Source organism: Scatophagus argus, chromosome 21 (assembly GCF_020382885.2).
Source record: "Scatophagus argus isolate fScaArg1 chromosome 21, fScaArg1.pri, whole genome shotgun sequence".
NCBI lineage: Eukaryota > Metazoa > Chordata > Actinopteri > Scatophagidae > Scatophagus > Scatophagus argus.
The window spans coordinates 1,077,310-1,087,812 of NC_058513.1; the positions used below are offsets into that span (position 1 = coordinate 1,077,310).

The 10,503-nt window shown below is 40.1% G+C and overlaps 1 protein-coding gene across 1 annotated transcript in view; it reads left to right on the forward strand.

Moving 5' to 3' along the window:
* reep3b (receptor accessory protein 3b) overlaps positions 1-10,047 on the forward strand; it is a 36,345-nt gene extending 26,298 nt beyond the window's left edge. The window contains exons 6-8 of the mRNA XM_046377916.1: positions 374-539; positions 7,195-7,328; positions 7,490-10,047. Of these exons, the coding sequence (XP_046233872.1) occupies positions 374-539; positions 7,195-7,328; positions 7,490-7,561 (372 nt within the window). The 3' untranslated portion in view covers positions 7,562-10,047. The remainder of the gene's footprint in view (positions 1-373; positions 540-7,194; positions 7,329-7,489) is intronic.
* The last annotated feature ends 456 nt before the right edge of the window (positions 10,048-10,503 follow it).

Here is a 10,503-nt window from a genome sequence, read left to right on the forward strand (position 1 = left end):
TACAGCTGCCTATAGCATTTAAACAGAAGAGTCCGTAGTTAAAGTGTGTGACAGTACTCCCTGATTTAGAAAATGACCACGCACATTAAGGCAAAACTGACTCACTGACAATCACATATGTCTCCTTAACAGTACCAAGCCAAGATTTCTGTCTGACAGCAACAAAAATGCCACCTCATGCTAAACAGCCTCAGTTTGTAACAGCACACTTTGACTGTGTGTAGATGGGGAGGAGAGTGATTTCAAGTTGTGTTTAACGGTCTGTTGAAGCTCGCTCACCTTATTTGTGTGTTGGATTGTGTCTCTTGGTCCCTGAGAGGTCTGAAGTGCTGTTTGCTTGTAAGCCTGATGTGTGTTTGTGTGTGTGTCACAGGGTCAGGGTGCCATCACAGAGAAGCTGCGTAGCCTGAGTATGCACGACCTCACACAGATAAGCCAGCAGGATGACAGAGGAGGGAACCAGCTCTACCAGTACAGCTCCCACTCAGCCAATCCTGCCGTCAGGAGATCTAAGAGTACTGACGATGCCGACGACGCTGGTACACACACACACACACACACACACACACCCACCCATCCCACATGCACACAGCAGATTTGTTTTCCTGACATGTAAAAGTACACATGAAATAAGATTTCTGGACAGTTTCTAGCACTTTCCTTTGGACTTCCTCATTGGATGGTGTTTGGTCAGTCATCACGTTTGTCTTAAGATAACTGAGGAACATCCCTCTGCTGAGACCTGTCTACACAGTAATGAAACTTATATAGACCATTTGAGAGCCTTCTGTCAGTAACTAAAGCTATACTTCATCACTCAAAGCATAATGGGAACTATGGAACAAAAACTCTGAACTTGAATATCCTTAATAGAAATAGAAAAAAGAAGAACATGAATTCTAACATATCTTTTGACATTACTCCAGCTAAGAATGTCTCATCAACGTGGTTCTTATACACCTGGAACACTGATACTCTCCTCTATGTATTCATAACAGACATGTGCCATGCGCTGAAATCCTGTGGACATGCACGTCGCATTTGGGAAAACATGTTTAGTACCACTCATTTGCCAATTCACAACATAGCCTTTTCTGACTATAACAATATAGGATATGCTGGGCTATTGTCTTCACAATTAGGAGGAAATGAGGGGAAAAACGTCACTGATGATGAGGTCATGACATGCGCTCCAGAAGGTTCTATCTGTGGGAGTACAGACTGTAACACCGTCTGAGTGAAATTGATTTCACCCTAAATTGCACAGGTGGACTTAGGTTTTTTTTTGGTCTGTATCTTGGTTTGGAAAAACAGTGCAAATTTCCACTGACTGGCTTCACCTGGAAGTGTGTGTGTGCGTATGAGAGAGAGAGAGACAAAGAGAGAGGGAGAGAGATAAAGAGATGAGATGACTTCCCAGCAGACAGAGGGGATAAGATGAGGTTGGTTGGGATGCTGGTGGAATGTCAAACACACACACACACACTCTCGCTTTCCCTCTCTCTGTTCTGTCTGTCCCTCTTGCTCAAACACACACACACACACACACACACACACACACAGAAAGTCAGTGAGGCATGGGGATGGAGAGTGTGGGGGGTGGGAGTTGAGTAGGGGGAAGAGAGGGCCGAGATGAATTTATAGCAGGAGAGTGGAGATGTAAGGGATGGATGGATGGAGGGTGTGAATTGGAAGCAGAGATGGATGGATAGATGGAGGGAGGGAAGGTGGGCACCATTAGCATGCTGAGGACAGGAAGGACTATATTATGTATTCAGCTCAGCTAGCTAACAGAGACACAGAGAGATGAAGGGAAGAAGAGAGGTAAAGGAAGAGAGGTGTTCTCCCCCTCCAACTGCTCTCTTTCATGTGCTTCTCACTGCTGTAGAGGGACATCACAAATCCTCTGGTGGCCATATTCCTCAGCTCTCAGGAAACAGTGGTTTTCTACAGATGACTGTCCTGTTCAACGTATAACTCAAAGGGTAACCCTAGTGGTATATTTATCTTACTGTCAGCAAGTCCCATGCGCTGAGGCAAACCATCAAGGGAATGTATCTACCAACAAGTATTGTGTCTGCCGTGTCCTCCAAAAACTAATAAAATACATCAGTTGTTTTGAATCAAAGTGTATATTTCTAATCTGTTTTTATAGATTTATGTCCTCAGTAGGAGTCAGTGGACCTGAGGCTGAGATCACAGACAGGAAGCGAAGTCAGAAAGTGTTTAGAGATGGATTAACACATTGTTGGCGTTTGTCCTTTTGAGGATGTGGTGTCTGCTAGAAAATAAAAAGTAGAATATTTGCAAAGACTCACAAAATTGAGTCTGCCATTGTTGAATATGCATGAACAATTGCAGCAATTTTACAACATGTTTTTGGTTCAGTCACTTTTTTAAGTCATTTTGGCTTTATTAAAGTACATCAGAGAGATGATGGGAAAGGACCAGTGAAAGAGGGGATGACATGCAGGAAAGGTCTCTTGCAGGATGTTCCAGTTCCTTGGTCTTAAGTTCACCAGGATCTTACATTTTTAGCATTGGATCACTGATTGATCGAGTTCACCAAGCCCAGAGTGAGGTCCACACATTGCCTGATTTACAAAAAACAAGAAAGTCCTGTGCTGTTTATTTTCAGGTCTGGCTCCATTCACGCAATCTGGATCACTGCAGATTTGCTTCTGATTTTGTAAACATTCAGGGAAAAAGTGTGACTACTGCTTGATAAATGAGCAAAAGGACTATTATAACAGCTGCTTGTGTTATTTCACTCATCTGGTTGATTTAATTGACTTATGTCAGTAGAAAAGTACAGATTTTTTCCACAAATTGTGCACTGCATTGATTGTATTGATCTCAATGTATTGATATCAATCAAATATTATAGGACATTAGATTCTTCTGTATTTACTTAGCTCTGCTAAGCTAAGTAAACACATCATGCACCCTTATGTTGTCCAAAAATACACTGGGTGTACTTTGAGTGTGCCTTGAGAAGACAGAATGCTTTTTGAGAGGAAAAGTAAAGCTTAACAGCAGGTTAAGACAATGTAAATGGGAACATCCACGAAAGGAAAAACTGAATTGTGCTTTTTTTCTGTAGAAACATGGAAGGGTTCCACAATCATGGCTGAACAAGCTGCTCCTGGTCTTTGCTTTTAGCTGAGCTAGACTGGGCTTTGTTTAATAAAGCCCTCTGCTCTCTACATGACAGGAAATTACCACAGAATAGAACTGTGAGACCTGGAATGACTGGTATTTGTTCTCCACAGTCCAGACAAGTTAGGTTTATGTATTAAAAAGAAATAAAATTCCACCCTGGAACATTACTGTAAAATGTTGTCTGTGCAGATGATCAGTATAACCTCAGAGGACTTAGAACTGTCTGCTTTGTAGACGATGTTCGTTTTATCTGCAAGGTTAAACACTGTTCAAGTAGCAGGACTGATATTCTTTTATCACTACCTGACCTCCAAACAACAGGTCTGTAGTGCTTTCATCTCTTTGTCACAGAGGCTGATTAATATCCAACCAACACGTGCACAGTTCACACGGTATTTTTGATGGAATGTGATATCTCACATGGGGGGAGGCTGCTTCCAAATATGGAGAGTGGGAGGTTCTCTTTTATAGACTCCAGATGTGAGACCAACAGCAGAAACAGGAGGAGGAGCTAGAACCAGAACAAATAGAAAACACATCCCTGTTCACACACTAACTTGGCTTTTTAAAAAAAAAACACTAATGGATATTTGCTTAAGCATTTTTGACATAATCAGGTGATATGGAAACTATATTTAAAAAATGTATCACTGACATTTACCGGTAGGAATAGTGTTTTCACTTGTGGAATAAAATTCGTTATGACTATGAAATGTGTCATTTAAATTTTCCATGAACTAATTTTGACTTATTTAACATATTTTCACATGAAAAATTTCAGTTCAACTAGTCAAGAATGATTGTATTTCAGATCTCTGAAATACAACTCTTGGTATCTGGAACATCCTCCACGAGGAAGAAATTAAATATTGGCTTCAAGAATTAGCATCTTGACATATCTTTTATTAGAATTTCTATTCGTCAAAATTAACAACAAAAGAAAAGAACAACAAGAAAACATGACAACTCTCGTTGATTAATCTGTAATCAGATAAAATTAGTAGCTGCTGTCAAAAGATCCAAGGACCATAGTTTTATAATCACTGGTTGTGTAAAGTAAGATATGAATATTGAAGTTCTGCTTTCACTGTTCTTTTATTATTCACGTGATTGGGGTTTTGGCCACAATGCTGGAGTGCTTAACTGCATTTTCCTTGCTTTCTAACTGTTGGAAAAAAGCAAACATGGATGCAGCCGTGAGTGTGAGAGTCTGGTGACCTCTGCTGGAGAACTTTGGTATCCCACCCACAGTCGGCGTTCCTTTCAGCTCTCCGTGATACCACCTAAACACAAACTTAACTCAGGCCTCTAATTAGAATCTGTAATCATCAGTAGCCACAGGCAACCATCAGTCTTCTTTCAACAGAAAAGTTCCCATGATTTGGTATCTTGCTCACAGTTCGTTTTGGCTCCCACAAGGTCTTTTTCTGCATAATGTCCACTTACAATTTCTTTTTTTTTTAACGTAGTCTTAAACGTAGGCTCGTCACCTGTATTGGTCTGGCTCACACTTGGGGATTTGTGGACAAGAAGAAAATATAGAATATCACTACACTTATCCATTATGCAACCATAAGTTTGATTTCGAATTTATGAATTCAAGTGAATGACATTGAGAAGCTGATGTTTACATATGAAAAAAATAATTAGATTAATTAAAAAATGTATGGATGACATGGACCAGAACCATCCTACCGGTGTGTAACTAAGTCTGTTTATTCCGGTTTATGGACACCTATGCCATGGTCACTTACCAGACGAACACAAATGTAGGACTATTAATTATTTTCATGCCTTTTGCAGTCCAAATTTATGAGTTTTTCAGAAGCAATAATTGTTTTCCTGGTAACACCTGAGGGTTAGAGTAATAAGTGTAACAGTCATTCCCATCCCATAGGTTTCCAGTAAATAGGATGAACCTTAGATGTGACTTGGCAACAGGAGATTGCATAGTTTGCAAAGGGTTGACAAACAGCATGTTTAACAACCAGACTATCAGTCTCCAGATCAACCTCAAGAGTTGCCTCAGCAAATGATAAATTGATCATATAGTCTTCGTTTTGTTGCAGCAGTGAGCATTGTTTTTGCTAATATGTAATGTCTCATTGTGTCCACTGATATACACTCTGCATGTGAGGAGCTTAGTCCCTCCCTCATGCAAAGAGAGAGCAGAGGGGCAAAAATCACTTTCATGCCCTTTGGTTCAACTCAGAATTTTTCCTCTTTTGCAGAGGACATCCACTTTCACATTCACTCTATCCAATTCAATTCAATTCAGTTTATTTATATAGCGCCAATTCACAACAAAAGTTATCTCATGACACTTTCCAATTTGAGCAGGTCTAGACCAAACTCTTTAATTAAATTGTAATACAGAGAGCCTAACATCTCTCCTTGAGCAAGTACTTGGTGACAGTGGTGAGGAAAAACTGCCTTTTAGAAGGCAGAAACCTCGGAGCAGACCCCGGCTCAAGATGGGCGGCCATCTGCCTTGACCGGTTGGGTTGAGAAAGAGAGAGAGAGAGGGGGAGAGAGGGAGAGGGGGTGGGGCGTGAGAGAAGGAGCACACAAGCAGAGATGCATAGCAGCAGTAATAATACCAGACGTATTGGAACTGTAGATAATGATGATGAAGTATACAGGAGGTACCACGGTGATTATGGTAGCAGTATTAGTAACAGTAATAATGGTAGTAGCTGTACAGAGTAGTAACAGAATTAAAATAGATTATGACTAAACAGTAGTAATCGCAGTAAGTTTCGAGCAGGACCGCAGCAGGAGGTCCAACCACGATCCAGGGGAACCTGCGAGACGAGAAAGCACAAGGACTCCAGGGAAGAAGTTGGGTTAGTGATATGCATTAATGGGACATAAATGCGTGCAGAAGGAGAGGAAGAGGAAGTGTGGTATAATTTCTAAGTAAGTTGTGATGAGCTGAAGTTGTAGTGTTCAATGCTATAAGATAGCATGAAGTAGTCATGTTATATCCCGATTGTGATTGAAAGAAAAGCAAGATGCAGCTGTATTAAATCAGTACAACTATGTAAGGGCCTGTAAGCTATGGATTGTCAAATTGTCAAACTGTTATTTTAGTGAAACATTGTCTATGGTAGCAAAACACTGTTTATGTAACCTCATTGTAATCACTGTAAGTCTTAAAAGAATATCTCATTGTAATCTTGCACAAAACAATTATTTTTAAAAAAAACATTATACAAAGAGGCCTGGAAATAATGGTGTCTCAGGCCATCTGAAACTTAGGCCAAAACTGGCAGCCAGCCCAGAGAAGAGAAACATATGTGTAAAGTAAACAAAAAAATAAGCAAATCAGCAAAAGGCTCCCTGGAAGATGACAAGCAGGTGCAAAATAAATCAAAATAATGACCTGTGGAAAGCCCCCAACAAACCCAGGGCTAAGCTGACATAATGGTGTAAAAAGTCCCCAACAAACCCAGGGCGAGAAGAAGATCTAATGGTGTAAGAAACAAAGATGGTAAAGGGATGGACAATAGGCGTGGAAAGGTCCAGATCCTAAGGTATATAATGTGAAGCCACCAGTCATTTTATTTGAGACCCTTCATGTGTGCTTTTTTGCCAGCATTAAAGTCTTTGCTGCTCAGAATCCTGTCTCCTGTACATGATTCTACTGGACTTCGAGGGAAGATTTTCCTGAACAATTGGACACAGCTAAAACTTAGAATTTAAGAATTGTTGTGTGTTGTGCTTTGAGCCTCTTCTCTGAGTCCACACGGCAGAAGAAAGAGCTCAGTGCGTCATGGGAGGTCCCCCAACAGTCTAAGCCTATAGCAGCATAACTAGGCCAGCCCTAACTATAAATATATATATATAAATGCATTTATCCACCACTCACAAACAATGCTTTGAGGTAGGATATACATCTGTGCCTTGACATGCAAGCCAAAACTGCAGACTGACTGGCTGTTGTAGCATTTACGCTTATGTTGTGTAAAGACCAAAATTGTCATTGTGAGTGTTTCAGTGTTTCCTGATATGCGGATATATGTTTTTCAGAATACTTTTATGACCAGGAGGAGAGGACAGATGAAGAGGCCGAGCCAACCTTCTCTGAGGACGAGGCTGTTAGTCAGAAAGGACTGAGACGATCACAGAGCGTCAAGATCTCAAGATCCAGAGTCCGTAAAGATGTAAGTGTCCAGTCATTGCTGTGGCCTCTGTCGGAGGCTGTCATTTCAGAAAGGGAAAATCTGTTTTGTACGTATAGTGTGTATTTATTTTGGAATCATTGAGCATCACGACAAACGGGTATAGTTTGAACGCATTCAAAGCTGCGTTGTTTTGTCGCCAGGCTCGTTATGGATCCCTGAAGATTAAAGGCAAGAAGAGACCAGCGCTGAGCTCTGTTAACTACGGAATGTGAAGAAAAAAAGAACTACTGCTGACACACACACATTAACACGGAGCAGACCAGTCTGCTGATTGGTGGATGGTATTGTCAGCTTATATTACATTTCTTCTCAGTTTGGCTTTTCACTTGTTGAGCTCTTCTATCACTTTGACGATCCTTCTCACGTATTTATTACCTAATTCAACCAAAACCAGTGACTCTTAGGAGCCTACAGTCAACCAACTTAGATGTTTTTCTTAAGGTTGGCGTACATCATGTTATTGCATGGACTTGTGTGTTTTTCACCTGTTGTTAATTGTAGCTTAGTTTTAAGGTGTGATGTTATGTATGTGTAGTCTTTTAAATTTTAGCTTTATCTGTCAACTTGAGTCTTGTTTCGTTTCATTTTCTATGTGTTTTGTTTTACCAGTTTTTTGATAAGGCATCCTTTATATAGATTTTATAAAGAGGGTACAGGCCAATCATTTACTGAATAATCATTGGTAAGAACATCTTTTTGGTTTGTGTCCTCCAACACTGGCTTTTTAGCTCTTTAATTCCTGGAGACTCTTCCCAGTAGACTGCTGGACCATTTAGATTCTACAGAAGGCGACCTGGCATTTGGAACAGAAAAGGTTTAATTATGTCACAACTTATTAACATTTACAACTGTTGATTTGATAGATAAGGAAAAAGTGAAATGTATGATTTATTAAAGCTGCATTCATTTACATGTTGGCACCTGTGGACAGCACAGAAAGCTTTTTCCGTGGTTATATCACAATTGAATAAATTGTGTGCACCACTTTTGGTCACTGTGAAGTGAAAAGTATTATCTCGCTCAAACTACCCGACATAAGATCAGAGGTGTTCCTCGTACTGATTTATCACCAACACTGCAGTTTCCTCCAGCTTCCAGCATTTTGCTGTTTTGCTTCAGTCTCTCTGCTCTCATAGCGTCCGTTTTAGCCACAACAGGCAGTTGTTTTTCAGCATTTGCTAAGCAGAAGACAGCTAGCAACTACCTGAAAGTAGAATATTGAATATCAGCTTTAAAGATGTACCATTTATGGTTAACATCATACCTACCAAAAGAGATGTTGTACCAGTTTATCAACACAAAACCTTTTTACATTAATGGATTATAAAGTGACGTAGAAAGCCTACGAAAGCTTCATCTTAAATACTCTCTATAAAGATTACCTTATTAAAACATGGTACCAGCTTTGCTGCCTTTACTGCCTTTCAGGTATTTTCTGAGTGAGGACTTTGTTCCTAGTTGAACCTCTGACCTTTGTGTCAGAGTGTCTTCATTTCATTATGACTCATTATACTCATGGAGATAGGAAGGTTCACACACACACACACACACGCAACATTCCCTGTCACTGTGGTGACAAGATGAGAACCGCTACAGGGTCATTTCAGTTCCATCATGAACATTCAAACTTTTTGAACACTATTGAACACCAGCAGATGAACGCTGTCCCTTTTCCCTGTCAGAGGAGGGAGCGGTGAGCACTGATGAAAAGAAAGGGATAAGAAAACACTGATTCTTCCAGGTTTCTGTGTGACGTTTTCAGCTTTCACAGAGGTCCGAACTCCTTCTTAATATTAATGATGATGTTTTATTCTTTCTTTTTTTGTCACACCCTGGGTTGTATATATTACTAGCTGAGGATTAGCTTTTTAAGTTCTCTTTGTGTGTATGTGTCTCTGTGTGTGTGTTATCTTGGGATGAAAAGGAGTCTTTTATATGGTAATCGCCTCTTTTTGCACATATACCTCCTCACAAAACTTTTTTTTTTTATCAATGCTGTTGTTGCTTGTCATCTCATTTTATAATGTACTATTGCTGTGGGGGGATGCCACACACCGTGAACGCTAACGGCCTCTCGTGACATTTTAAAGTTTGGCTCGTTTTTGGTCTGTGGTACAGCACTCAGTGCTACGTTGCTGTAGAAAAGTTCTGCAGCTGCTGCTGTGGAACATTTATCAGAGATAGAACAGTGAAATTTTATATGATTTCTGTCTCAGTGCGCCACTGATTCAGCAGTACATCTGGCTAAAGCAAAATGATTTTTTATGATCATTCCTAGAAACTAAAAAATTGATACAGATGGGTAACAAATTCAAGAAAGAAGAAATAAAGAAAAGAATGGAGGTGATCTCTTCTGCAATGACAGTGCTGGGGCATTCGTGGGATAGAAGGGTTTGATGAATTAACTACTAATTTGCATTATGTGACATGGTTGATTTACCAGCATTCCAAACATGAACAATCATTACCTGTTTGGTTTTTGCAGAGGTGTGAAAACAAGCCGAACTTTCTCATGTCACGATGTCCATTTAATACTCCTAACTGACTAATGATACCAAAGCTTCATGCACTCACCTGGAGCTGTGTGGCTGGGGTTTTGTGTGGGGAACATGTCTGATGTGTACATTGCTGGATTGTAAATGCAATACAATAAAAGTTGTCCAGTTGCAGTAAGGACAGCAATAAAAGTGTCCCTGTGGCCTGTTGCATTTTTATTCTCCATGGCTTCAAGTGTGTGATTGTGTGATTAAGATTGGGTTTTTGTGTTGGTGGGGACCATTGGCATGTATAAAGATGGACAACATATCTCAACTTTCTTTAAAAATATACAGTCAAAATGTTCCAGATACAACTGCTGCCATCCTGCACTGGTAACATCATTTTGACCCAGACACACCTGCCCAATCCAATCATAAACAGTGCTCAGCTGTAATCATGATGTTTCAAACCTTTTTTTTAACATCAAATTAATTAAAACCAAACTTAAAAAAAAATGAACACTTGAACATACACCAAAAATGACAGAAACCAAACTGAGAAAAATTATCAGAAGCGTCGTCTTCAGTTTGGATTGAATGTCCCATCTATTAACATGGGTGGGGAGGAGTTTATGACCTATACTGGACCCAGCCACCAGGGGGCATTTCAGATCTTT